Source organism: Engystomops pustulosus, chromosome 5 (assembly GCF_040894005.1).
Source record: "Engystomops pustulosus chromosome 5, aEngPut4.maternal, whole genome shotgun sequence".
In the NCBI taxonomy this organism is placed as follows: domain Eukaryota; kingdom Metazoa; phylum Chordata; class Amphibia; order Anura; family Leptodactylidae; genus Engystomops; species Engystomops pustulosus.
Window position 1 is genome coordinate 137,436,441 of NC_092415.1, and position 26,579 is coordinate 137,463,019.

Consider the following 26,579-nt stretch of genomic DNA (forward strand, 5'->3'; position numbering starts at 1 on the left):
CAACCAGAAAATCTACTTTAAAGTGAGATGTAAATTGGTTGTATAAAGTCAAGGTGGGGAGCTCTAAATGCCTCCTCCTCTGTGATTGATATCAAGCATCAGACTTTTGGAGATCTGGTTAGTGATGTCTCTGGATGCAGGACCATTAATTACAGTGAAGGGGCTTTCTCAGGGAGAGCGGGCTCGAGTTAAAATCTCCACCTTCTTAACTTTATACCAATACCAACTTACATTTCACTTCAAAGTAGATTTTCTGGATAATGCCACCATACTGGGTCATGAAAACACATGATCTGGAAGGTTTTCAGCTGCTTGACAACATACTGGAAGTTATTAGGTTAATTTCTGTTGACAGGTTCCCTTTTAGTGTTGATAGGAAAAGGTTATTGATATCTAAATATAAAAACTTGTTGTGAATGAACATTTATGAGGAAAAGTGGATGTATATTGATTATCATTGTAACCCAAAGACAGCCTCAGTACATAACGTTTTATATATTGCTCATGCAAACTGCTTAATCTATAAACAGGCAAGTTTGTTTACTCTACAGTTCCTCATGAGAATAATTGCCAATTCAAGCACAAAGTGACTTCGCCATCTACAGTTTGGTACAACACCACACACATGTCCTATTCAAGTACATAGATCTCAGAGTCACTCACATATGGAGCCCCCCTTCACCCAATATAAATCTGGTGGATGTACATATTAATAGCCACTCGTCTGTATAACTAGTATGTTAAGTCAGCTGCAGCGGCCAATGGCTCATGGACCTTGTTTTTTCTGTATCAAATATAGATAACAAGAGGAGTAGTATCTGGAAGATACTATTACAACTTACCTTTCAAATCTTGACTCCACGTCAAAGTTATCAACATTCAGCACCAAATCCACATTATTCTCAGCGCTAATACTAGTCCTTGTAGTTGTATATACACTTAACTGGGGGGAAAAAGGAGGTGTAAAAGTTAAACTGCATATATTGTAACAATGCGGCTATATAAAAAAGCAGGCTGTTGTGATAATCAGAATGTATTTTTTATGAGGTGCATTTACTACCAGTAGCTAATGTACTCTAAATTGAGTACCCACAGGCGCTGGGTTAAGTACCATCCTAATCTTAGTGAGGCTCCAGGCTATACTCTGAATCCACACTCCCTCCATCTTAACCAGAACTTGAGTGGCTATGAATCAGTTAATCCACAAATTTATCCAAAACTGTCAGTATGTCTTCATGCTGCTGGGGTTTAGGGTCCCAAACCTTATTACCTTGCCTGCAACGCACATGCTCTGGATTCATATGTGATCCAGAGTAACTCCTCCCTGTTGCGTTTCAATTACAGTAAATTACTGAAAAACATTTACTCAGGAGCTTTTTTTTGGAATAAACAGGAGTGGTGCAAGCTTGACAGGGAAATAATGCAGCCAGCATAGAGGGGTAGATATGAGGCTGAGCCATAGGTAGGAGCATTACAGTGTTTGAAATGAGAGGGACGTAGGACAACAAAACTGGTGCTCTGAAGCCTTAATTTACTGTATATGCTCGAGCATAAAGCTGAGACTCCTAAATTTAACACAAAAAAAATGGGAAAACTTATTGACTTGAGTATAAACCTAGCATGTAGTCCCTGCGCCCCCGCCAATATATAGCCAGCAGCCCCTGCCCCCCAATGTATACCGAACCTGTAAGAAAAAAAAAAAAAAACAATAATGTGTACTCGCCGTCCAACGCGCCCCCCCCCTTCCCCGTAGGTCCTCTTCTATCGATGCTCAGGTGTTGTGTCTCTGTGCGGTCCATCGCACACACCATGACGTCAGCCGCTTGCTGACATCATAGTGTGTGCCGATGGCGGCACACACACACTAGAACAGGGGTCGGGAACCTATGGGTCGCGAGCCAGATATGGCTCTTTTGATGGCCGCATCTGGCTCGCAGCCAGGGCTCCTATCCAGGGGCATTACTACAGCCGTGGCATCTGCTACGCTGCCTGTCAAGACCAGGGGCCCTTATCTGGCTCCTGTTGTGCCCCTGGCTGTAGTAATGCCCCTGGATGTAATGGGCAGAGCAGTGCAGGGTCCGCGGGGTTAATTCTGGGGCGGCACCTCCGTCTCCCTCCTTGCAGCAGTCTCCTCCGTGTGTGTGAGGGGGAGGGGAGGAGACTGTCTGCCTGCAGCCAATCCCGGGGCTGGATGTAGCAGCGCGGGAGATTCATACAGAGGAGACCAGAGAGCTGCATACTGAGGAGACATCCAGCACCTGAGGAGAAGGAGTCAGCAGCCGGGGATCAGCCACAGATAAGTGCTCCCTCCCCCCAGTGTCTCCTCACACTCTGCACTAACCCCTTAGTGTCCTGTATGCAGCTATGAAGCTCCTAAGTGTCCCTTACAGACCCCTCTGCGTCATCCCCTCATATCATTCCCCACCACTGCATTTCTACATTAATGTGAGGTTCTGCAGCAGCTGAGATACAAAATAGCTAGGACCTAAGACAAAATTGTGGTGCACGTCAGTAATAAATGTGGCACATGGTCTGGCTTAGCAGTAACAACAGTCTAGCAGTCTTGTGGGACACAGAGCAGCCGCCACATAAAACTGGCGCAGACACTTTAACAAATGTGTATTGGGATGTTCTGCGGGGGGTGGCGTGTGTATTGGGATGTTCTGCGGGGGGTGGCGTGTGTATTGGGATGTTCTGCGGGGGGTGGCGTGTGTATTGGGATGTTCTGCGGGGGGTGGCGTGTGTATTGGGATGTTCTGCGGTGGGTGGCATGTGTATAATAATGTTCTGCGGTGGGTGGCATGTGTATAATAATGTTCTGCGGGGGATGGCGTGTGTATAATAATGTTCTGCGGGGGATGGCGTGTGTATTGGGATGTTCTGCGGGGGGTGGCATGTGTATAATAATGTTCTGCGGGGGGTGGCGTGTGTATTGGGATGTTCTGCGGGGGGTGGCGTGTGTATAATAATGTTCTGCGGGGGGTGGCGTGTGTATTATAATGTTCCGCGGGGGGTGGCGTGTGTATTATAATGTTCCGCGGGGGGTGGCGTGTGTATTATAATGTTCCGCGGGGGGTGGCGTGTGTATTATAATGTTCCGCGGGGGGTGGCGTGTGTATTATAATGTTCTGCGGGGGGTGGCGTGTGTATTATAATGTTCTGCGGGGGGTGGCGTGTGTATTATAATGTTCTGCGGGGGTGGCGTGTGTATTATAATGTTCTGCGGGGGTGGCGTGTGTATTATAATGTTCTGCGGGGGTGGCGTGTGTATTACAATGTTCTGCGGCGGGTGGCGTGATCCCCGACAAAAATGTGGCCTCGGGACCCTCAGTAAATAAGCCCCATTGTACGGCTCTCGCAGAATTGTATTTTAAAATATGTGGCGCTTATGGCTCTCTCAGCCAAAAAGGTTCCTGACCCCTGCACTAGAATGTCAGCAAGCAAAAACGGAGCATTGATGGATAGAAGGGGATCTGCCAGGGGGCATCGGAAGGCGAGTGCACATTGTTTTTTTTAATAGACATTTTTTCTGCTACAAAACTTGGTTGGACAACCCATTAAAAAAGCATTATTCCAGCTGCTTAGATTATGTAGTGCCAAATGCAATGTCCTTGTAAATACCTCTCTGTGGCGGAGCTCTTACTTCAAAATGTTTCTACTTCTCAATAACTATAGGGCAATTTAGAAAATAAATGCAAATACATTTTCCAACGTGGAATAAAGAAAACTTTACATCAAAGCCACCTTAAAGGAAACCTTCCTTTTGATTTGATGCATTATGAAGCAACCATACCCTGAGAATGCTGTAGCTACACTAACGCAGGATCATATCTTGGTTAATCCCTGTGCCGAGTGGTTTTGCTGATACAACAGATATAACATTATGATAATGAAGCTCGGCACCTTCAATGGCTGGTTCAGCGCTTGCTTCCGCGCTTCTCGCAGCAGGAGAGTTGTTCTCTGCAGGAGAAGATGATACAATCACTTTTCTCCCTGCCAGACAGAATAATCAATTGCTGCAACATCCCCCAGCTGCTGTGTATGAGTGATCCAGTTCAGGTTGATTAGTGCTTGACTAGTCATACTTGACTAACCGCTATTTGTAATTCCAAGCTCCCATGTGTAATGTGTTTATCTTGGCAGCCATGCTGTCCTAGGTTTCCCAAGATCCTGAATGTTATACGATAATTGTTATTTTCAGCAAAATTACTGAGCTCAGGGATTAACCAAGATATGATCCTGCATCAGTGTAGCTACAGCATTCTCAAGGTATGTTTGCTACATAATGCATCAAATCAAAAGGTAGATTTCCTTTAAAGGCAGCCCCCTTAACTTCAAGAATTAGTTTTTCAAGATGCCTAAAGACATGACTGTAAATTAAAGCCAGACCAATATATCTATTACATGAGGAACAGACTCCAAACTTTAATAATACAAACAACAATATAAATTTTCTGTAAAAGGAATACCACTTTAAGGTAGGGAACTGGTTTGGCTGGATGAGATGCCTTAGATACAGGGAAGAAACTGGAGGGTTCGACATTGAAGGTATACATGTAAACTTAAAGGCCATGCATTCTCTGCTGGGGATCCTGGGAAATAAATAAGCAAGTACGTTTTCGTCAATGCCTTCTACAAACCATAACTTTATTTTTCTGCTTCTATAGTTGTATGCGGTCTAAATTTCTAAAGTTCTAAATTTATTATAATTTTTTTTTTTTTTTTTTAAATAAACCTTTTTTTCTCTCAGTTCTCAGAGGAGTGGGCACCATTTTCCATTAAGGGGTTCACCGCCGGAAATAACAGTTTCTATATTTTGATAGATCGAGCATTATGAGATGTGCCAATACCCAAGATGTTTATGATTTTAACTGTCTATTACCATATACTGCAATACTACTATACTGCAGTATATGGCAATTTTAAAGAGTATTCTCAACAATGAACCACTGGCTCATTGTAATGAAACTGCAGATGCCATGCAGCCTTGCATCGAGTGAAGGCCAAGGCTGTCATGGCAACCGACCACCGCTACCTGATGACGTCCTGAGGAGTGACATCATCTTTTAAATGTTTCGCCGGCAGCATCGGAAGGGTCCACACCCCTGATTGGTGCTAGCACCTATTGCGAGTATTAGCCATGAGTTTTGCTGTAACATGCAGCAAATTCCACCTCTGTATAAAGAGGGTTCACCCCATGAGCGCTCTTCATACAGCCTCAGCATGTACAACGCAGAGCGTGAAGAGGTAAAAAACTGCATTTGGACTTTACTTGTGTTATGGTTGTCTCATATTTAAATCTGCTTGAAAACATTTAAGTGTGACAGACATCCAAAAGATTAAAGGGGTTGTCTAGCTATACATATATTTTAATACATGGCCAGAGGGCGGCCAACACTCTGTAGGAATTTTGGCCCACCCAACCTTGGAGAATAGTAATTCACCCACACTGGAAGGTTTTCGAGCATGAACCCCTTTTTTATGGTCATGCCATTTATTTATTTTTCATACTTTGTCCAACAAGGGTTATTGATCTCTTGTTTAATACACCTCTGGCATGGCATAATAGAAAGTTAGTAGAGGTAGCACTGGGGTCCTTCAATCGCAGATTCGGGGTGCCAATGGGTGACAGAATGAGTCAATCTCTGTACCCAGTTACACACTGCAGGTCCATGTTTGAGTCGTTAGTGCCTGGGTTGGGCTGTGATAGTACAGCCCTACTGCATCTCTTACAGGGGCAATGCTGTAAAAGCCGGGTGAATAAGGAAAACTCTCCTAAATGTTAGCTGTAAACTGTTGATGCTTCCTTAACATCTATAGGGCTTTTTTCAACATGCCTAGTGACATGATGTGGGAAAACACTTTCTTCTCTTACCTGCATCTCACATCTTTATTGGATCACAGCATGGTATACCTAGGATAATAGCTTTTGTACAGTGTCCCACTGGATATTTTTTTGATATTTTTTTATATACTTCTCTTACCTGTGTCTACGGTCTCTCACCCATCCAAACCAGCTCCCTAAACAAAAAGCTGCTCAATGTAAATATTTCTATAGACACAAAACATACATATAAACAATACTTAGACAAGGTATCCATACCTGAAGCTTTGGTCTCTTTGATAAGTACGGCTTGATACAATTGTCACTGTGGCTTTCACATGGTTTTGTGTAAACAATGCCATACATTACCCAGCATGTATGGACTACATATACAATAAAAACACCAACCACTAGGGTAGTGAAGGAGCTTCTGTTCAGCATCGTAGATGGCAAAAAGTGTAGCAGGAAAGCAATTTGGTATCCAAAATTGATAAAGAAAAGAAAGACCTGTAGAAGTAAAAACATAATATCAGCTGGACCACTCCTAAACCTCTTGCAGTTTATCCCCTGAAGTCCACAGAATCAGGCTTAACAACACCAATGGAGAAGAGGTTGAGGAGCTCAGACCTGCCCAACTGCTCTGCTGGGCACCATACTGCTTTATAGTGCAGATGTACTAAAAAGGCTTCATACTGACACACAGTGCATGACGGTGTGTAACCGATAGCAGAACACAATTATTGACTGTGCAGCTAGATTTATCCCGGATGCTGGATCAATCTGTTACAACTTAAAGGACATCTACCACCAGATTATCATGGTTAGTTCACATGAAAAAATAAAAAAATTCTGCCTTAGGCTGCCTGCACACGAACATACCCGGTCCGCGAAAACAGAACAATGTCCTGCTCTATCCCCCCCCCCCAGTGCGGTATGGCAAGGCGGGCAATAAGTCCATCAAAAAAATTTTTCACATGTTACCGAGGGAGCAGCCTAAGAGTTAAAGGGAACCTACCACCGTGGATCTTCCTAAAAAAGGTAGATCGGGTGGTAGGTGGATCAATAGGACGTGAGGATAGCCCTTTAAAGAGCCAATCCTCACGTCCCCGCAATTATTTAATAACTTTTATTCCCCTAATATTTAAGTTTTCTAAAGAGGCTACTGGGGCGTGAAATAGCTGGAGCTGAGGCTACACAGCTTGGCTACTCCACGCCCCAGTAGCCTCTTTGTTCCTCCTACTAGAAATCTTCGTCTGCGCACACTCGTCCGAGAAACCTGCGGTCTGTGCAGAACAGCAGATTGGCTGCTGCGCAGGTCCGGCTTAGGAAAAGCGACCGTGCAGACGCAGGCCTGCTGTTCTGCTCATGTGCAGATAGCAGGTTTCTTGGACGAGGGCGGCAAGCTACGAGGAGCTGCGTGCAAAAGATTTCTGGTAGGAGGAACAAAGAGGCTAGTGGGGCGTGGAGTAGCCGCGCTGTGTAGCTTCAGCTCCACCACGCCCCAATAGCCTCTTTAGAAAATTTACATATTAGGGGAATAAAAGTTATCAAGAAATTGCAGGGACGTGAGAATTAGCCCTTAAGAGGGCTATCCTCACATCCTATAGGTGTACCTACCACCAGATCTATAGTTAGATCTGTGGTGGTAGGTTCCTTTTAATAGCTTTTCTGATGTGCAGAGAGTGTCTGTAGCGCAGAAGGCTGCAGAGGAGTCTATGACACAGCTTGAGGTAAAGAAAGTGAAAGTTCGGGAGACTCAGACTGTGGTGGAGTAAATAATACTGGAGAAGGGAGATCTTTTAACGCAATAGTCTGTGTAGGAGACTACTGTATCCAAAAGGAGCAGCCGTATCTTTAAACAACTCTACGGAATCACAGAGAAAATCAGCAGATCCAAATAAAGTAGTGCTTTAAAAAAGTAAGGCCTCATGCACACAACCTTATGGTCATTTCTGTTCTGTATATACGACTGTATTCTGGCCGTAAATACAACACGCATTGCAACAGTATGGCAACGTTTTGCAATATTTCAATACGGTCACGTACATGGATGGCCGTATTGCCCATTGGAAAGCATGGGGCCATATTCCGTCTGTATATATTGCCGTTTTTATATCATTCTGTTTGTTTTCAAAGGGGGAATCGCATATAACAATTTGGTAAAATCACTAGCTTTACAGTTACGCTTTTATGCTGTAACTTAAAAATTGTTGTTTTTTTGCCAAACAAATGTTTTAATGAAAAAAAAAAAACAAAATAAAAGAGGTGCAGGGCATGCAAACCAAAGCCAGAATTGTGGACACGACTATGAAAAAAGTACCACACACTGGACAGATTTTACAAAGTGCACAGAATGGGACTCCTTATCATAGTGATTGCAACCCCACACTGCTGCTTTGTGGGGAAGAAGGAACTCTGAGCACCACATATCACTTCGGTTGTGAAACATCAAGAGTTTTTTAACGGGATGACTTCAGGTGCAGCTGGCTTTTGATTTGATAAAGAATAATCTTTTCCACGGAGTGGGATTTCAATTAGGATGATATTTTCCCTCTGAAAAATGGTCTCTTGGCCTTTAACCTCTTAACGACCGCCGTTTCAGGATTCTATGGCGGACATTAAGGGTACTTCTGACGCGCCGCCATAGAAAGGCGTTGCGTCAGAAGAAGATTTCGGGACATCGGGTCAGTCTGGTGCTAGTCTTGGGCTGTGATGTCACAGCCCAGACCCGGCACTAACACCCAGGGGTTAGTGCCCCCGGGTGTGTGTAACGGGGAACCGATATCTCCTGCGCTGCCCCGGGCTGTAGGCTCCTCTGCACCCAGGGTTCTGCCACCTGACAGGACCTGGCTGTATGTAACTGAGCATGAGCAGTATGCTCAGTTACTTACTCTGTACACTGCAATACAAGTGTACTGTAGTGTGAATGCTTGAACAAGCGAAAAATGTAAAAAAAAGTTAACAAGTTAACAATTGAACCTGTTCGGTGAATGACGTAAAAAAAAAAAAAAAAAAATCCCTAATATACCATTTTTAATCAAATAACCTCTCAAAATTTTTTCTAAAAAGTGATTAAAAAAAAGTTACGTGCCCTTATATGATACACCTGAAAAGAACTACTCTTTTCGCAAAAAATAAGCCCTCAAATAGACCTGTCAATAGAAAAATACAAAAGTTATGCCCCTAAAAAGTTGTTGATAGTAAAAACAATGCGATTTTCCTTTAATAATGGTTTTGCTCTGTAAAATAATTATATTCTGGTGGGCGGGGAAAAAAAAAAATTAAAATGGATAATTTTGTTTGTATCCCCCTTGAAATAGTTAATAAATTCTCATTAATGAGCTATAGATTCCCGAAATTAATTATCTATACATTGTATCTCATCCAGCAAATAATAAGCCCTCATATGTTCACATTATCAAAAAAAGTTAAAATGTATAGCCTGTACAATCTGCTCTGAATAGCGCTGCTTTGATCCTATGCCCGGCCCATACAGATCACCACATATGGGGTATCTCTACACTCTGGAAAAATTGGGCACCAAACTTTGCAGAGCATTTCATAATATTAGTCATTATAAAAGTGTCATTTTTGGCCTAAATGAATGTATTTTTCAAAAAAAGTCAAAAGTTTCTTAATCACAGTTCCATTTTGTTTTAACCCATGTGAAAAACATAAAGGGTTAATAAACTTGATAGAAGTTGTTTTAATACGTTGAGGGCTGTAGTTTATATAGTGGGGTAATTTAAGGTGTTTGACTATAATTTATGGCTTTCAAAGTCACTTGGAAGCTGAGTTATCCATCAAAATGAAAAATCACACTTAAAGTTCTAAGCATCATAACATCCTAGAAAAGGGAGAGGATGGATAAAATATCATTCCAACATAAAGCAGACATTCTGGAAATGTTAGCTATCAAGCTTTTGGGGTAGTTTTACTTCCTGTCTGAAATGCAGAACATTTCAAACTTTGAAAATGAAGAATTTTTCTGAAATTTTGCCAAATTTTCATTTTTTTTCCACAGTGAAACGCAAAACTTATCACTTAATTTTACCATTATCATGAAGTACAATGTGTCTTAAGAAAACAATCTCAAAGCATTATCTCGAAGTTATAACCAATTATCGTGAGACATGTCAGATTCGAAAAATCGAATCTGGTCACTGAGCTGAAAACAAGCGTCGGTGATAAGGGGTTAACATATCAATGCCCTGTCATATGTCAGGGAGGAACATGGTTAGAACACAGATTTAAAGGAATTGTCAGACAAAAAAAAAAAAATAATAATTGAAAGAGACCTTTGACAAATAATCACTAATGCAGCTTCCACATCATTTGCCACCTGTGATGCCACATTCAGTTAAGTGGCATGTGTGCAGCAGCTAAGAAACAACTGAATGAGACTGAGGCCGCGGTCAAACGTACCGCTAGGCGTCCGTCATAACGGGACGCTAGCACACAGGGGGAGGTCCTCGGGCCGAACGCACATGCGGTCCAGGGAAACGCATGCGATTGTTAAGCCGATCGCATGCGTTTCTCTGGAAACGCATGTACGTTCGGGCCGAGGACCACTCCCTGTGCGCTAGCGCCACGTTAGGAACGGACGCCTAGCGGTACGTGTGACCGCGGCCTGAAAGGTGCGGTCACACGTCGCGTTTACTGCATGTGTTTAAAAACGCATTGCTACAACTGAAGGGAGATTTGCCTAGCTAAACAGCTGTTAACACCTGCGTTTACAAAACGTATACGTTAACCGCAATGTTAACACATGCGTTAACAATTGCGTTTTGTAAACGCAAGCGTTAACAGCTGTTTAATTAGTTAAATCTCCCTTCAGCTGTAGCATTGCGTTTTTAAACGCATGCAGTAAACGCGACGTGTGACCGCACCCTCAGGTTACACCCAAGTGCTGAGGTCTTTCCTATTAATCACGGAGAACCCCGTTAACCCCTTTTTTTGTTTTTTCCATTTCAATTTTTCACTCCCCACCTTCAAAAATCTATAACTTTTTTATTTTTACACATATAGAGCTCTAGGATGGCTTGTTTTCTGCATAACAAATTGCACTTCATAGTGACGGTATTTAATATTCCAGGCAGTGTACTGGGAAGCGTGTAAAAAATTCCAAATGGAGTGAATATGGTTAAAAAAAACATTTGCGCTGTTTTCTTGTGGGCTTGGAATCTACAGCTTTCACTGTGCGCCACAAATGACACGTCTACTTTATTCTTTGGGTCGTTACTATTACGGGGATTCAAAATTTGTATAGGTTTTAGAATGTTTTCATACATTTACAAAAATTGAAACCTACTATACAAATTTTTTTGGGATTTTGCAATCTTCTAGTGCCAATAACTTTTTCATAATTTAGTTTACAGAGCCGTGGGTGGTGTCATTTTTTGCGACTTTTGATGGCGTTTTCATTGCTATCATTTTTAGGACTGTATGACCTTTTGATCACTTTTTATAGATTTTTTTTTTCTATTTCTCAAAATGGCAAAAAAATGCTATTTTCCGTTATGGGGTAAAACGCAGTGTAAAACCGTTATTAAATTTTGATAGATCGGGCATTAGCTGCCAGTGGGGCACTGTACTTTTTTTTTTCCATAGACTGTTTTCTGATATGCAAATTAGCTTTTGTGACTCTGGTATCTGTGACTCTTCTCTCAGGCTGGCATTGAGCCACGCCCCCATTATTGTGACTGACAGCGCTGTGTCTCTTCAAATCACTGCTCTACATCCTTGTACTTAGGGACCGTCTGCTAATATTCAACTACAGACATATAAAGCTCTATGTACAGATGGGAAATAGTGTGTAAATTTTTTTTACACTGTGCCTTGTGTTACATTCATGACATGTGACCAGAATGACATCATCGCAGGTCCTTTAGCCTCTTAACAATAGCAAACTGTACTCCATGTGTGTGATTACATGAAATCACAGCAGCATCCATGGAGGATGGAGAGGAGTAGAAGTCCATGGAGGCTCCTGTGACTTGATGTGGTCAGATACATGCATGGGGTACAGTTTGTTTTTATTAAGAGGCTAAAGGACCTGAGATAATATGATGACATGAACTGTGACCAGTAAGGAGGCATAAAGCATGGGGAGGATTAGATGGGAGGGGCCATCAGAGCAGTAACCACCCCCTCTGATGACAGGTAATATAAGATAAAAGGTGTGGATGTAAGCAAAACAATTTTTAGCTGAAAGAAGGGTGTCAGTCAGTTATTAGGGTTCTATAGGAACCTGTAACTGGCTGTTTATGTGCAAATGTGGCGACAGGCTCCCCTTAAAGGAAACCTACCATTTCAAATGGTCGGTGTAAGCTGTAAACACCGAGCACCAGCTCAGGGTGAGCTGGTGCCGGTGCTTAGTTTCGTTAATGTTAAAATCGCGGTATCGCGGTTTTAATACTTTTTAAACTTTATAGCAGAAGCTGCTTCGGCGCTGCGTGCGACCGTGCGCGCACAACGCCTGCGGCATTTCCTATGTAGGCGTGCGCACGCAGCGCCGAAGCAGTTTCTGCTATAAAGTTTAAAAAGTGTTAAAACCGCGATACCGCAGTTTTAACACTAACGAAACTAAGCACCGGCACCAGCTCACCCTGAGCTGGTGCTCGGTGTTTACAGCTTACACCGACCATTTGAAATGGTAGGTTTCCTTTAAGTACTGTTTTTACTTCCCACTTCATACATATCACAACATATGGTTATTTAGAGATAGGGAAAAGCAATATGGTTACATGTGTTACATATGAAAATGACTGCACCAGTCTGTGTAGTATTTATTACATTTAGAGATAAGTGGCGCCAGGTAAGTGATTCTCTCTCGCTGCCCGTGCCCCCGATGCTGCACAACATCATAGCTGACTCCTCGGACCTTTCACATTTCCTATGATGGGTGGTGTCGGACCAGACTGAATGCTTTCCACCTGAAGCCATGGGTAAGCAGCGGTCCCAGATGGGCAGCCATGTACATATGGCATAACATATGGTAACATCTACAAGCCATGTCCGCCCTGTCCTCCACACCGAATACATAGCAGTCCAGACCTAACTCACAGGACTTTGCGTTATGTAAAATTATTATTATGATTAAAATACATAGGCTTTGCACAAGAACCACATTTTACAGCAGTGTCGTAAGTCGTAGTCACGTCATGATGCACATATGTGAAGGAGCTCACCTATCGCCGGTATATAGCATCTCTCTCTACCCGAGAGGGGAAGCGCAAGAACCGGGAAGACAGAGAGCCGAACCCGGAAGTGACGTATGTCGCGTCATCATTTGGAAAGCACGTGATCAGTACTGGTGCGACTGCGTTGTCATAGCTGGGCGGCCATGATTGAGAAGTCCAGTCAGTAACGCGATGGCTGCTTCGCTCAACTAAATCTGCGTGCTTACATGAAAGTATATCAGAGGAAGACACACAGTTAACCCTTTCACTCTTACATATAACGAGCCGGCCTGTAACTGTCTTTTATATATGACAGGCGGTTATGGTTGCTTTTGCCGTATACACAGCCACTAGGCGGCGCCGCTTTGTATGTTCCCAATACCGAATTGAGCCTGCGCCGCGCAGTTGTGGAATTTGTTGGCGCGCTGTTTGACATGGAGTTCTCTGGGGCTCCTCTCCTGCAGGCTGTGTACTGGAAGGTGTTCAGTATCAGTGATTATGTCCACCTTCTGCACACGGACAGCGAGCACAAGGTCCCTGTACTGCAGGAAGGCGACACTGACAAGTATAAGATCTTCCTGTCGGAGCTGCTGGTTTGTATATCACACAAAGCAAAGAAACTTTCCTCCCCCATTTCCTTCCTTCAGGTAAGTCATAAGACGTGTCCTGTGAGGAGAACTTTCCAGAACACTGGCTATGTGAAGGAGGAAAGACGAACAGACGTTGTCCTTTCTTCCCTCCTATTCTCACCCTATAGTACCACCTATATAATGTGGTCCCCCTCCCACTGTATAAGGACGCTGCCCTCCATGTGGCCCCCTCCCCACTATGCAGGGATGTCAGTACAATGTGACAACAGTTACAGGTTGTAAGGTGGAGTGAGGAGCTGATGGTTCTCAGCTTCACAATTGTATACAGTTATATTTGCCTCCTGGGACAGACCTCAAAACCTGTGATTGTGCCGTTGAATTTGGAAAAACTGTGGCCCAAGTCCCTAGATCTAATCGTGAAGTACTAGTATTGCCATCCAGGAAAGTGGTTGGAAGGGCTGTACATACAGCTATGCAGAGGAGTTAACGTGTAACTGTAAAGTTATAATGATTGTACCAAATTATTATATGTGAATCCCCCTTTAAAAACGAACTGTTATGAAAGTGTTTGACAAATATCTTTCTTGTCAGAGGTGAATTGGGCGGAGACTAATGTCTTCCTGTCTATGCCCTCAGGCTGAGGCCAGTTAGCTCTCCATGATGCCTTGTGTTCTTTCTCAAAGTAATTTAGCATTAAATCCATTTAGTAAATCCACTGCACAATGCACATCAGGGCCGATTCTAGCATATTTGCTGCCTGAGGAGAATAATAAAATGCTGCCCCCCCCCCCCCCCCCCCCCCGCTCCCTGTTCAGTAATTCTGAAAACTTTACTAACAAGTAACATCCCCACAGACAGCTCCCTGACACTGTGTGACTGACTACAGGTTCTGGGAGCCATTAATGGCATCTAGTACCTTATAGATGACAATCTCTTCCATCAGGAGGACTTTGATAGGGATATTTTATGCAGGGCCCCAACAGCCCTCTTGACTTTTGTAAGGTGAGGCCTAATTAACCATTTCATGATTGTCCTGGTACCAGGAACTTCAACACAAAACTAAGACACGTCTGTCAATCTCTTAGTGTATGTAAAAATCTTCTCCCGTTTAATCATCAAAATGCATAATATATAACAGACAGAAGAGTCATCAAAGGGGCGTGAATAGTATACTCCAAACCTATTGGTCATCAGCACATTCTGGGAAAAAAGTTAATTGTGCTCAGTTCTCAGAGACCTTGTACACAGATATTGTTTATACTAATTTCCTCTGCCAGAAAGTGATAAGTGGGCTCCAGAATCCTAATATTATGCAGCATCAAGGACAGACTGGCTTCTCATTAAATGTCAAAGGGTATTAGCTGACAGGCGAGCAAACAGGTTACATAAAATGAAGTTTGAATGATGACATTAACTTGACAATGGTCAGGGAACATGGCCGCTGTATCTAAGATAGCGGACAGTAGTCAAGATGGCGTCCGAAAGCAGTGCGACCTCCTTAACAACTTTATTCCAGGTTCTCCAATCCATGAAGTATCACAGGTGAATTCACGGCCGGATATCTTCAGCTCCGTGCAGCACACCTCCACCTGACGTCCCTAAAAATACAACAGTCACTTACAGTTTGAAGGCCCCATACAAAATGAACAGCCCCCCACCCAGGTAAAAGGATTATGGCCCCATATAAAATGCACAGCACCCCCCCTCCAGATAAAAGGATTATGGGCACATATAAATGCGCAGCACCCCCCCCCTCCCAAGATAAAAGGATTATGGGCCCATATAAATAAATATATAAAGAAACCTCCCCACCCCTACACAGTTATATTAACTATGTAATCCTATATTCCCCCCTTATTTGCCACATTTAATTAGTAAGGGGACATCAGAAATAATAAAACTTATACTTACGTCCGGGCAGGGTGCTCCCACAGCGCGCGGCTCTCCTGTCAGCCGCGGCTCTGATCAGAGACACAAGCGGCGTGACGTCATCATCCGCCGCCTATGTCTCTGCTTAGAACGGAGTGACGCCAGCAGCAGGATAGGCGCTGCGTTGCTCCACTAATAAATCGCGCCTGTCTCTTAAAGAGACAGGCACGATTTATTTAGCTGGTGGGCAATTCACCCACATTAGAGCGATGAATATCTCCGACCTTTACAGGGACCCGCATTCTGCCGCCTGAAGCGAGATTTTCATCTCGCCTCATGGCCGATGCGGCCCTGATGCACATACAGGATGTATATGGTGGCAGCTTCCATCAAATGTAGGAGCAGGGAACATGTAATAAGTGAAAGAAATCCTAAGTAAACCAGTTACATGAAGTTTAAAGCCTGCGCTTTGTGAGCTCTAAGGGTTAATAGATTATCTGCACAAAGTCCTGACTATAAGGTGAGGGAAGGGAGCAGCATGAGGTGAAGAGAGACTGAGAAAGTTCTGTAAAATAACACCTGTAGGTTCTGATAGGTAACAGGGGAGATCTTGTACCTCACTATTCCGCACAGGAGACATCTGTATCCGCTGTCTTGAACGTATCGAGCTTTGCTACATACACAGAGCTCTGTCATATGACCACCTCCGTGGGCAAAAAGTAGCTGCGCCTGGTTTTTATTTTTATTTATTTTTTTTTAATGTTTAGTTATTTTTTACGGATGTTAGAAGGTAGATTTAGTTGCAAGTTATCAGATTTTCAAGAGATTTTAAAACTGCTATATTTATTTTGGAAGTTCCATATAAAGACTTATGCAGAGGTCATAATGATACTCCTCTCACCATTTTCAGCCGTGGAGGAGTAAGTAATACAAATATACCATTGACAATTGTACATACATTGTCACCTTCTGTGTCCCCTCCTCCTAGATTGTAAGCTCTTGTGACCATTGTACAAGCATGGTCACCTCCTGTGTCATCCTTCTCCTTATAGATTGTAAGCTCTTGTGTCCATTTTTTTTTTAAACATATTTTATTAGTTTTCTTTTTATCAGATATAATAAATGAAATAAGATTCATAACTGGTGTATCTTTTTCAAGACATTATGAAAACATCATACATATGTGATTCGGATACAAATTCTATATCCCGCACTTCCCACCCAGTCACAGGTGTCAGAGGCTAAGCGTCCTCTTTATTGCTCTCTCTTGAGAAAGATTGACCATCACAAAGCTCTATGTGTGTCACAGAGTATTCCTGGATGAGAGGGTGATCACAGCTCATCAGGTAATCTTGAGTTTGCTCCTGTTTCCTGCTATATCTTTCTGGAGATACCATGCCGTAGTAGTATAAGGGGAAACTATTTCCCTGATGTTATCAGCGGAGTACATTTCTGAGATAAAACCTCCCCATTTGCTAAAAAATTTCTCTGTCATGGTATCCTTACAGTACTCAACCTCGATACTTTCCAGGTGAATATAACTGCTGATGAGCTGTAACACATCCTCCAACTGTGGACTCACTGGCTGTAACCACTTGGCAAGTATGCAGCGTTTGGCTGCTAAAAGATATATATGAAGCACCAAAGGAAGGGAAGTCCATCACATCGCAGTGGAGGATTGTGTCCATTTTACATACTGTCACCTCCGGCGTCGTCCTCCTCATAGATTGTAAGCTCTTCTGCCCATTGTACAAGTAGCCACCTTCTGTTTCCCATGCATAGAATATCACTCATGTTAACTATTTTGTACTTTATTAAATACATCTTATGTCAGACTTTGGTAACCACTATCAATCAATTGAAATCCTTGGGAATAGGTGAGTCGCATAAACCTGTGAGACCACCACAGCAGGCACAGGACCACCACCGCAGATGACGATTAAAAAGTTTGGAATCAAAAGCTCCTTCACTCTCCTCTCTTTCTCTTAGATTACTTCAGACTCTCCTAAGTCTGCTAGAGCGCATGGGCAGGTGTGATTTCCTGTATATATTAGAACTTGAGAGACGGGCCAGGGGGGAGGAGGAGGAGGAGCAGAGACCCAAGAAATGTTCACATGTCCTGTCCTCCTGCCTAAACCTTGCCCGCCCTTCTTTAGTGTTATTTGATTCCCCTGCTATCCCCTATATACGCTATGACACGGGACACAGAGCAGCATCAGTGACAGTAAGTGCTGAGAGCATGTGGCTTGTGCTTCTTTTCTGTGGAGAGAAGCGGATACGTCTCTGCATGCTTAATCCTTATGTATTATAAACCCCAAAAACATCTCAAAGTATTTAAATCAACATTTGGGAAGTCTGTTAACCCTTTAATTGTTTCTCAGAAATAAAACACAAATGAGAGTGGAAATTTTTATATTTTAATTTTTTTAGAAGAATATTCTAATTTTTATTTATTAGAGGTAAAAATACACACCAGATGGTCTGGGCTATTTCTCCCGAGTACGGCAGTATCTCACAAGTGGATGTCAATGTCGGAAAGAGTTGTGCAGAAGGGAAATAGTGCAATTGGGGTTTTGACAGGCCGATATGGCTACAAATGTTTTCAGGCGCCACAACGCACTTGCAGAGCCCTTAACCCCTTAGTGACCTTACGTCGGTGACTAAGGGGCCTTAGGCTAGGCTTACGGGTTTCTCCTCCTGTGTCCTAGATTGTGTCCTCCTCCTAGATTGTAAGTTCTTGTGACCATTGTACAAGCATGGTCACCTTCTGTGTAACATTGTGTAACATAGTTAACATTGTGTTTCCAACATGTTAACTAAACGCAAAGTATATGCAATCTTGCCTCAACGTGTGATCACAGGTGGAGCCTTTTGGATTTTGTTTGGATGTGAACGCTGCCTCAGGGCGCATTCACAAGTTCCGCTAGCGCCGCGTTCATAACGCGACGCTAGCGCACAGGGGGGCGGAGTTTGGGGCGATCGCATATGCGTTTCCAGAGTTATTAATCGCATGCGTTTCCCGGGAAACGCATATGCGATCGGCCCGAGCCTCGCCCACTGTGCGCTAGCGTCGCGTTATGAACGCGACGATAGCGGAACGTGTGAACGTGCCCTCAGGGGCTCTCCGGACATGCCATAGCAGCTGAAAACTATTTTGCCCTACAAAAGCTCAATGGCTCCTTCCCTTCCATGCCCCCTGACAGTGGGTTACATCCACATGTGGGGTGTCCTCTTGCTCGGAACTGCACAATATATTCTTAGATGCATTTTCTTTTGCAGCTAAATGAATGCATTAATGATAAATATTAGTGAATTCCAGATCATGATATGTGGGTTTTTTTCTATTAAGAGAACTTCCAAAACCCCTATAGAAATAAAATGGCCCCTAAAATAATTGATTCTAAACTTTTCTTTTTTTCTTTTCTTTTTTTTTAATTTGAGAGAATGCTGTTCTATTTGCGACCTTTCTAGCGTCGTGATAAAAAAAGACACATTTTGAAGTTTGAAGATATATATGTAAGCCACTTGGAAACGCTTCAATTAGATTCATATATAATAATCTGACTGAAGCACTTCATCCTGCCCAATATCATTTCTCATGAATACATCTCCAAAATAAATCCAGTAGCTCTAGGGCTCCACACGACTAAGAAATATTCATCAAGAAAAATCCACCATTCAGACAAACTTTAGCCGTTATGCTCTTTATACCTCGGAAAAGGTCTTCAACGTTGTTTCTATACAGAGGAAATTCACACACAGTGTGATGACAGTGCCAAAGATTGATGGGTATACACATCCAAATCCATTTTTTGTGTAATATCGCTTAAAACAGGAGGACGTAGAGGCAGAGGAATAATTGTATTTATACACATCCATGGCCTCCAACTTTTGACCAAATCATTTTAAAGCTGGCTGTTGAAAATTTCCTTAATTCCTCAAGCAGATTGGGCAATGACACTTGAAGGTTGGTTTTTCTTCATTGTCGTATGTTGCAATTTTATATTAAGTCGAGCAGTGGGGACAACCTTGTCAAGTATCTTTGCGGAAATTAAAATCCTTGGACAGATGGAGAGGCGTATAGAGAGAGAATTCAGTTGAGTATCTGACCCTTGAGGCCAAACTTATGAAGGACCTCTTCCATGTACACCCTTCTAACTCCAGCAGAAGTCTTCTCAGTATCAGTTGATAACGGCATGAGAGGCATTTGGGCCAATTGGGCTCCGTAAATAAGTTTTATGATTTTATAAGTATTCTCTCCTCATCAAACATACTTGATTTTAAACACAAATTTGAACTCTAAAGTCCAATGGGGAGAGTTGTGGGGAAGAGTGTTCTAGATTATATAGTAAAAGGTAATGGACACAAAACGCAGATGTAATATTGGAAGTAATGTGTAGGTCACACTCGCTATCATAGGGACATAAGTGACAGATCAATGCATGTGCCAGTGACCTGCTCCATTTAATGTATTCGTAGAAATAACAACATTACAATACAATCAATACAACATGTTGCCAACATCAATTTGCTACATGCTCTTAAGATGTGCTCCATAACTGACCACTAAACCGCAAATCACATATTGTGCACTTTCCAAAAGATACAGGAATTGGCCTCATCAGAGCTGTTTTCTGCAAAATGCACTACTCAAAAAAATAAGGGAATGCAAATCGCATAATATAACTTTGAATCAATCACACCTCTGTGAAATCAATCGGTTATGAATGAACGCTGATTGTTAATCAATTTCTCCAACTGCTGTGCAAATGGAACAGACATGGAGCATCACAGACAGTCCAGTTGACTGATGGTTTATTCCAGATCTAGGAGACGATCCCTTTACAAGAACCTCCAATACACCGTCATGACATTTCCAGGCATTGTAGAAAGGTTGTACAGGCCAAACTGCTGAGCCTTATTTCCTTGTCTTGAGGCATTTCCACTGAAGGTGGATCAGCCTGAAATTTTATTTTGCACATTAATGTTTAGTATTTCAAATCCAGACCACGGTATCGCGGTTTAAAACACTTTTTAAACGTTGTAGCCGGCGCAGGCAGGTACGCGCTCGGCGCTTACCGTGCACGCGGCTCTCATTCACTTCCTATGTAGCCGCGTGCACGGTAAGCGCTGAGCGCGTACCTGCCTGCGCCGGCTACAACGTTTAAAAAGTGTTTTATACCGCGGTTTAAAACACTAACTAAAATAAGCTCCGGCACCAGCTCACCCTGAGCTGTTGCCCGATATTGCCATCGGAAACCTGCCACTACAAGTGGTAGGTTTCCTTTAAGGTAACTAGACCATTTTATTATTGACATTTATTGAAATTGAGGTGCCTAATCCTTAAAATGTCTTTTTTTATTTAGTTATCAACTCAAAGAGAAGTGGTAGCCCGAGTAATTCAACGTATCTGTGAAAAACAAAAGAAGAATGTTCTGGCATTTGGATATGGTCTAGTTGCTGAAAAGAGCTCATTTCGTGTTAAATTTGCACCAAATATTTGCAATTATTTTCCAAATCCATCAACTGCAACTATTAGTACCAGTGTCCTTTGGGAAACCCTACTGAGTAGGGTGGGAGATGATGTCATGATGCATTTGCTGGAGAACTGTTCACTATTCATGACGGTGCCGCCCAATTGCTTCTATCAAATTTGTGGTCAGCCTATCTATAAATTAACCACCGAGGAAACTTTACCATCACCTTGGCTAAAACAAGACTGTTCTATCTATAAAGCCAATATTTTAGCTCAACATATTGAGAGATGTTCGTTAACATTTAAAGGTTGCTCATTAAAGATGTCCACAGTCAGAATTCAACACAAGAGTGCCAGAAAAGCCCATGGTGAGATTATGGCAGAAACCAGAGAAATGCATTTTGGCAGTGCTGTTGGAGGGGCTATCACTGGAAGCAGAAAGGCAAAAAGGCCTCTTAATTTTGACCTATGTGACATCCCAGCAAAAAGGCGTAAAACAGAACTGAAACATACTGATGTTAACCTGTTTAATAGCATCACTGCAGTACAGAAGGGGATCCTGGATTCAGCAGCTAAAAACTTTACTTTAAGTGATCTTATTGAGCCTGAAACAACTATCAAATCCATTTGTACATCTGCAGACAGGACTATACCTTCTGACATTTTTGTTGATTTTGGCAAAATGTTATACTCAAATCCCATTTCAAAGGAAGGGTTTTCCAAAAGTTTCCTCATCAATATGTTGGAAAGTAACTTCCGTGGCAGTCTAAACCTAATTGAAAGGATATTTATGAATAGCAATGTGCTTGACCAAGATGCCAACCTCCAGGTTCCTTCTGAAAGCAAAAGAAAGAAAAACGTTTGCAAGCGTTATTGGCAAATGGTGCCTTATTTTCGACAAGTGATTGAAAACCACAAACTATGTCCTTACAATTCATTGCTAAAGAAACATTGTCCTATCCAACTTATTGGAAAGAATAAAAGTGAAAATGTGCATGGAAATGCAAATGAAGACCATATCAACACTTCCAAAACGAACTGTAAATCCAGAAACACCCTTGAACAATCACTGAGCAATGCAGAGATAGTTACACACCATAGTGAGCTTTGTGTGGATAAAGAGGATGAAATGCTTGTGGATGATCCATATGCTTTGCTGAAACAACATAACAGTATCTGGCAAGTCTATACATTTGTAAGGGAGTGTCTGCATATAGTGGTGCCCGAAAGTTTGTGGGGCTCTAGTCACAACAAGTGTTGCTTCCTCAGAAATGTGAAAATGTTAATAAACTCTGTCAAGTGTGATACAATTTCTCTGTCAGAACTTATGTGCAAGATGAAAGTAGAAGACTGTATGTGGGTTCGCCTAAACAAAAGTAGGTTTGTCTCTGGTTAATTATTATGGGTGAACTGTACAGACAATATAGCAGTCAGTACAGCAAAATAAAAAACTCTTGGCCTCCAAATGTATACAATGAGTGTATATGGTAGAAGTGTTCCTAACATACAAATTAAAGTATGTGTAAGGCCCCTTTCACAGGAATGTGTGATCAGATATTGGCCTCAAAAGCCTAAGGCGACACACACCGCACGTGTGTCACCGTACGGTGCTGTCCATGAAAAAGTATACAGTGTGCTTCATCTTTTCCGTATGTATGGCCAGGCACCATGCCTCTATCCAGCGCACGGCTGTATGCTCGCCCAGGCTACGGCCCGGATGAGAAACCTAAATACAGATAACTAAAATACTGTAATAATTATTTTGCATATTGATTTTAGTGACCATTTAACCCCAAAAATTTCACTAACACTAAAACAAACATTTCATATATGCATACATGTGAATGCATGAAACTTTGGAATACATCTTATCAGTGCAGATTTCTCTACATTTGGCTCTTATTATCCTGATCCACTTCTCACTCCACAAACTGTTAAATTCTGCCTCGCAAGCAACAATGCTGAAGCTTATTGAGATGTCATACCAGGGACAGATGTTATTTTGAGCCAAAGCCAGAACTAGGCAAACACAGAGGTGCAAGTATTGCAGCAACTATATAGAGGTAAGACATGAGGGAAAGATTTGAACATGGTCTGTGTGTTGGACCACACCTGGTTCTAGAACACAATGGGGGAGATTTATTATGGCTCTCCTCCAGTTTCCTGGTGGAGAAACCACATGAATCTTGCTGTCCCTGCTAGTTTTTGAAATTCTCCAACCTGTGCGCCACTATGGGCACATTGGTACAATGTGGCATTGTGTACAATTTTGCTGACCTGTAACTATCATGGCTTCTGTGGGTCTATGCAGTTGATTCTAAATTTTAGTATTTGTGGTATATGATTGTTTTTTAATTCTAGGTAAGTAGAATTTCTTTTAAATAGAAATTTGATTTAACTATTGATAAAGATAATTTTAATACTATAATTGTTGATTACAGTAGGAATAATTTGTTTCTCACTCCAAAAGTATTGAGCAAAAATTTTAATCACACCCCTAGGTGTAATCATTCACCCTCCATTGGAGAATGGAGAGGGGGAAATAATAAACAAGAATAGGCACAGTTGCACCACTTGTCTGCTGGAGCCAGTGCAGGTTGACTAAAGGGATACCAGTATGAGGCAAAGTCAGAGAAGCGGATGTGTCATCTGTACTTGGCATAGATGGTGAAATAAATTAATGGGATATTCTCATCTTGGCATTGACATTTTTAAATAATCCCATTACAGCTGGATCGAAAAGATGTCTTTCTGCATCTTCTGTGCATTACAATATAATTGCATGTTTTAATTACCTTGCACTCTGACAGAATCCTGTGGTGAGTCCCAGGTTTGTTTTTGTTTGGATGCATTTTAAAAAAAGGAACTTGCCTGTTTTTCTCACTGAAACCTCAGCTTGCGACCCCTACCTTTTGTGCTCCTGTGCAACTACTCCTTCCTGCTCCTTCACAGTGAGCAGCACAAGACAAGTTTTTTTTTTTTTTTTTTTTTCATCCAAACCAAAATAAACATGGGACTTGGAACAGTATTGTGTTGGGGTGCAAGCTAAGTAAAAACGCACAAGTATATTGTAATGCAAATGCACAGAAAAGGCAAAAAGACGGCTTTGCAATCCAGCTGTAATGGGCTTCTGCCTGCATCCTGTCTTTAGTGAAAATGAGGTCTCTGTTCTCCCTTGAAATAAAATGTACCTATGTGAAGAGTATTTCCCATAAATGTAACCTTATTGTCCCTTAGAAACATTAATTTTGGATATTAAATGTCCAGGTATTGCTTGATGTCCCACAATCGTAATGAATCCAGGTGATTAAGAAGGCTCAATAAGGTATGCAAGGTTTTTTTTTTTTTTTTCATGTCTGATCAAGGTTCTGTATCATTATTTGTCTACCATATAATATTGCCATAGCTTTGGAAAGAGAAGGGTACACAACGTTGTCATTCTGTTTTAAAAGGGGGAATTGCATATGGCAAATTGATAACATCATAACTTTGCTCAGTCAACATTCTTTAAAATTCTCATTCTTGTTATCTGATTTGCTGTTTGCTGTCATTAATAAAAGAAATTATAAAAAAAAAAGTTATAACTTCAGATTGGTTTGATATCTGTAGTACTCTGTCTCTTCTGTGATTTGCATTAGTATTAAAATACAATTGTAAAGTATAAAAACTTTTTAGCTCTGTGCTAAGCTAAATCAATCAATTCTCTAATTTACACTCATTAGATATTTGCAGCCATTTGTCAGCTAGCAGGCTAGAAGCTAGCAGTTACCTTCTCTCTCTGGCTGTCTTTGATTAGGTTGCCCTGGGAATCCATAGCTAGAGGAGAGGAGGAGGGTGGGTGGATGGTGTTGGGAGGGAACATGCACACTCCTCAGTAGCCGTAAAATATCAGTTCCAGCAGCATGTAAAAAGCACCTGCAGTGATGTCATATGCATGTGACTGATCAGGTCATCGAATTACAAACCAGGAATGGTATGTAGCAGAGCTGTATGTGCTTGAAATTTTGAATAAAGTAGAAATGTGTATGTATGCAAGTTTGAATGCACAAATAAAGACAGAGCTCAGGTTTCCCACCAGTTTTAATGACTGATATCAGATCCTGCACACAAAAAGCACAGTATATATACAGTGCAACCTCTTTGAGCAGATCTCTTAGAACAGCAAAGGGGTGGTCTGCAGATAGAAGCCAGCTTCCATAGAGTATAATGGAAAAATTTTGAAAGGTTTCAGGGTGCGTTCACACATGGGAGTAACACATCTTTTTCAAATGCATCAGAACAGATGAGATTTGCCTGATTACATAGGTATTACCACTGCATTTAACGGTATGTTAACACGTTTGTTAATGCAATATTAACACGTGTAAACACTTGCATTTTGTAAACTCAATGGGGCATATTTACTTACCTGTCCCTTGCAGTTCCACTAAGTGCATTGTGCAACCGGAATGCTTTGTGCCGTGATTCACCAAGATGGTGCGCCCGATTTCCTGCATGTGTTGCTTCCCTCCTCAGGTCTGACGGAGTTCCCCATCTTCTTCTTCCTGGTGCAACACAATTTGAATCTTAAATCTCACCCTCAGTCTGAATCAGTCAGATCGTCCGACGCCCCCCCCCCCTCTGATTTGTCGCATGAAAGTCTGCGCAGCTGTGCCAAAATAAGATTGTGTGAGACACAATCCCCTTCTAAATACCTTTCAAAGCGGCACAAATCCCAAAAACGTCGGGAAATCAGATGGAAATGCGATCTGAAGACCCTTGGTAAATAAGCCCCAATGTTACCAGCTATGTAAGCAGACAAATCTCCTCAGCTGTTCTTGTGTGTTTACACATGCATGTGTTACCTCCACGTGTGAACGCATCCCCATAGTGTGCGAGTGTGTATGTAAACATACTGTGTAGGCGTTTCATGGTGTAGTTGGATATGTTTTAATTGACCTTTTTCTTTATGATGTAGTAGTTTCCTGTATGACGCAGAGCTCCAGTTCCCGGTCTTCCCTGCCTTGCTCTGTACTAAATCTCAGTGCAAGCAGCAATACTGATTGTGTCCTTGTTGGCTGGCTGGGTTTGTGCACGTTCACGTGAATTCCTTGAGTGCTACTGGCATCATTGCCCATAGATGATGTCACAACCAGGAAGTCCTGCCCACTGCAGGAAAAGCTGAGAGGGTACTGTACAGATAGCCTCATATATCTATTAGCCCTAGATCTCGGGATAGGAAGAAGCCAGCAGCTTGATACAGGTATCACTGAAATTGTTGTCAAAGGCTCTCCAGCTGTGCTAAAACTATAACAATTGTGCTTTAATGATCTGGTCTGAGCCAGCATTACTATGCATTGTCTGGAGTCTGTATTGTCTGCCTGCAGTATTTTTTAGTTGCAATTTCTATGTTGATGTTTAATGATGCACAGTGGTATTTATAATTGCTTTGATGGTAATTTGTCCTGTGCTATTTGGTGTTTCTATACTGGTGGTTACCATTGCATTGTTACCATTGAAAGAACCATTCCTCGCCCGTTAAAAACTTTACAATTCCAGTTGTTCCTTATTTCATAGTGGCAACCTAACATGACCACTGCATCCAATTAATGATCTCCGCTGTGATTACTGCTCAGGCCAGTAATGAAATCCAGTGGTCT

The 26,579-nt window shown here is 42.1% G+C and overlaps 2 protein-coding genes across 5 annotated transcripts in view; one reads left to right on the top strand and one right to left on the bottom strand.

Annotated features, from left to right (window-relative positions):
• The window catches only part of CLPTM1L (CLPTM1 like), a 41,998-nt gene extending 28,787 nt beyond the window's left edge, over window positions 1-13,211 (bottom strand). The window contains exons 1-3 of the mRNA XM_072153138.1: window positions 13,015-13,211; window positions 6,104-6,331; window positions 843-943 (exon numbers count right to left, since the gene is read on the bottom strand). Of these exons, the coding sequence (XP_072009239.1) occupies window positions 843-943; window positions 6,104-6,265 (263 nt within the window). The 5' untranslated portion in view covers window positions 6,266-6,331; window positions 13,015-13,211. The remainder of the gene's footprint in view (window positions 1-842; window positions 944-6,103; window positions 6,332-13,014) is intronic.
• The window catches only part of TERT (telomerase reverse transcriptase), an 83,036-nt gene continuing 69,561 nt past the window's right edge, over window positions 13,105-26,579 (top strand). For 3 of the 4 annotated variants that reach the window (XM_072153133.1, XM_072153135.1, XM_072153136.1), the window contains exons 1-2: window positions 13,105-13,652; window positions 20,831-22,316. In XM_072153133.1, coding sequence (XP_072009234.1) covers window positions 13,440-13,652; window positions 20,831-22,316 — 1,699 coding nt within the window. In that variant the 5' untranslated portion in view covers window positions 13,105-13,439. The remainder of the gene's footprint in view (window positions 13,653-20,830; window positions 22,317-26,579) is intronic. The other variant, XM_072153134.1, reaches the window with a different exon arrangement.